The 2644-nt window shown below is 47.3% G+C and overlaps 1 protein-coding gene across 1 annotated transcript in view; it reads right to left on the bottom strand.

Moving 5' to 3' along the window:
* Positions 1–397: 397 nt before the first annotated feature.
* Positions 398–2644, bottom strand: part of PDILT (protein disulfide isomerase like, testis expressed) — a 14950-nt gene continuing 12703 nt past the window's right edge. The window contains exons 11-12 of the mRNA XM_057380814.1: positions 2446–2535; positions 398–610 (exon numbers count right to left, since the gene is read on the bottom strand). Coding sequence (XP_057236797.1) covers positions 542–610; positions 2446–2535 — 159 coding nt within the window. The 3' untranslated portion in view covers positions 398–541. The remainder of the gene's footprint in view (positions 611–2445; positions 2536–2644) is intronic.

Here is a 2644-nt window from a genome sequence, read left to right as displayed (position 1 = left end):
ACTGCTTGATCATAAAAAAATCATGAGCTGTGCCTTGCTGCCCSTTTGGGCACAGCCCCTGGCTTCAATGACTCCTTTTGAAGTTCACCCAGGAATGCTCTTTGCAGTGTTGGACCCTTCTTTCTGGGAGCAGTTAATCTTTGAAAAYAATGGGGCTGTTTTAGGGTAAATTGGAGAGCCATCAGTTACAATCCTGCTGCAGACCTGGTTCAGAAAGAATAATTTATCTCTTGATCTGTTTGCCATGGCATCCACACCTTTCTAAAGAAAAACCCTTTTATTAATAAGAAAGCCATTGTTCAGGCAAAATTGACAATATTTTAGGAACCCACAAGAACAGATCTCAGTAAAAGGAAAAAAAATAAAAACAGTTCAATTGGCTACAGAAAAGAAGTCACACATAACAAGCCATGGATACTGAATCCTTTACTTTTATTTTTTATCCAGCTCTGTGTTCACTTGAGATGATTCATTCTTCCAGTGAGCTCCTTCCAGGAAAGATTCCCCACAATCCTCAGAACATTTCTCTTCCTCTGTACTATTAAAGTTCCTTCTCTGTTATTACAGTTTCTTTTTGGCTGAGATCCTCTTTGATTCTTCCCAAAGGATCCTTTTAAAAAAAGGAAATGCAAAAGGAGAATTGCTTATTACAGATGTTCACAGAGACAATTGCCCTGGTAATTCTTAAAAAAACATTTTAAGATTAGTTGAAATGCAGATATTCATCTTTTCACCCAAGAAACTTGAGTCCTGCTAATGAGGTCAGAAATGGCTCAGCTGCTGCTCAAATGTGCTTTGTTTTCAAACCTTTTSCCTGGTTTATAGCAAAGCTGAGATGCAGCTTTGTGTGAAGATTCAATGAAAGTTTAGAATACCACGTGTGCTGATGGGCACAGGGCTCTCTTCCTTTGCTGTATTTTTCTTGTTCGTGTGTTTGTGAGTGCCCTGTGCTGAGGATGCAGAATTATTTCAACAGGGAATTTTGTGTCAAGCACTGCACTGCAAACGGCCAAATTCTGCAACCTTCTGGAAAATTTGGTCAGTGTCAGGTAAGGGTGGAGAAGGTGAAGAGATGAGAAAACACCCATTGCTGACCCCTCGTGCTACACAGAGCCTGCTTTTGAATGGCATTTCCCATAAAAAKCTGGCTCTTTTACTTATTGTTTGATGAGAAACAAAGCGTGAAGAAGAGACAACAGAACAGACAGAGCTCAAACATTGTGTGTGGAACTGCCCAGACCTGCAGAACACAGCAGAGGAGCAGCAGGAGCAGAGAGCAGGGGCAGGCTCTGGGTGCTGGGAGCAGAAATAATGGGCAGGGCTGGGGATGGGGCTGGGACTGACCCTGCACTGACCCTACACTGATCCTGACCCTGACCCTACACTGACCCTACACTGACCCTGACCCTACACTGACCCTACACTGACCCTACACTGACCCTGACCCTACACTGACCCTGCACTGACCCTACACTGACCCTGCACTGACCCCCTGTGCCCCTCTGAGCTCCTCTGAGCATCTCTCTCCATCAGTGACTGCTCACACAAACCCTGAACGCAGGAGAAAATCACAGCCTGCCTTTGGAGACAAGTGCAAATCAGAATGCAAACTCCTTCTCCACCCACAAACAGTTCTGCTGCTGAAATGAGTGTTCATGGCTGCTGTTCCTGTGGCTCCTCTCCAGGGCAGGGAGGGCCCAGGATTCTCCTGTGGTGCAGTGTCTCTGTTTATGTCGGGATTTTTCATTGCTGCAGTTCTCAGTGTGGAGATTGAGCACTGTTCACTCACCCCTGTCCTTGTGCACTGAAATGTCTGTGGTAAAGAACACCCAGGAGTGGGACAGCAAACATTTATCTGCTCTTGTGACAGATTTGAGCGTTTGAGGAGTGGCCAATGATCACAAGGAGATTGCTCAGAGAACGAGCATCACCTGCTCCTTTGCTGTGATGTGATGTGATGATGTGATGAAGAGCAGCTGGGTGAGCTGGGCACAGGGATTAAAGCCACTGAGATGCAGCTGGGACTGCCTGAGCTGGGCACAGGGATTAAAGGCACTGAGATGCAGCTGGGTGAGCTGGGCACAGGGATTAAAGGCACTGAGATGCAGCTGGGTGAGCTGGGCACAGGGATTAAAGGCACTGAGATGCAGCTGGCCCTGCTTGAGCTGGGCTTTTCCCTTTTGCAGCTCCAGTCGTGCCCAAGGGTTGCTCCCAGCCCAAGGAGGGGCTCCTTCTGCAGGGACTGAGGATGCCACCAGCGAGGAGAGGGGTTGGTGTGACACAAACCAGGTAAGTGGTGCCAGGCTCTGCTGCTGGGGATGAAACCGGGCAGGAGCTGCCCAAATCAGCCCAGCTCTGACCCAGGACTGGGGCTGTGAGTGTCAGGAGTGTCTCCTGAGCTGGAGCCTGCCTGGGTCACTCACAGTGTGTGCCYCAAATGCATACCTTCTCTCCTGCTTCTGCTAAGGTCTTGATTTGTTCTTCTAAGAACTCAGAAAATGCTTCCAATGTGTATTCCCCAGTGTAGGCCACTTCCTGAAAAAAAAAATTATATTATGTAACTACACAAAACTTGGGAAATAATGGCAAAATCAGGTGGAGGATTTTGGTTCTTTAGGCTGACCAAACTCTAGAGTTTTGTGCT

The sequence above is a fragment of the Malurus melanocephalus genome, unplaced genomic scaffold, assembly GCF_030028575.1.
Source record: "Malurus melanocephalus ecotype Western Australia unplaced genomic scaffold, MMel_1.1 scaffold_471, whole genome shotgun sequence".
Lineage (NCBI taxonomy): Eukaryota > Metazoa > Chordata > Aves > Passeriformes > Maluridae > Malurus > Malurus melanocephalus.
Note: the sequence above shows the minus strand (reverse complement) of the source record. Positions and strands in the feature narration are given on the sequence as shown.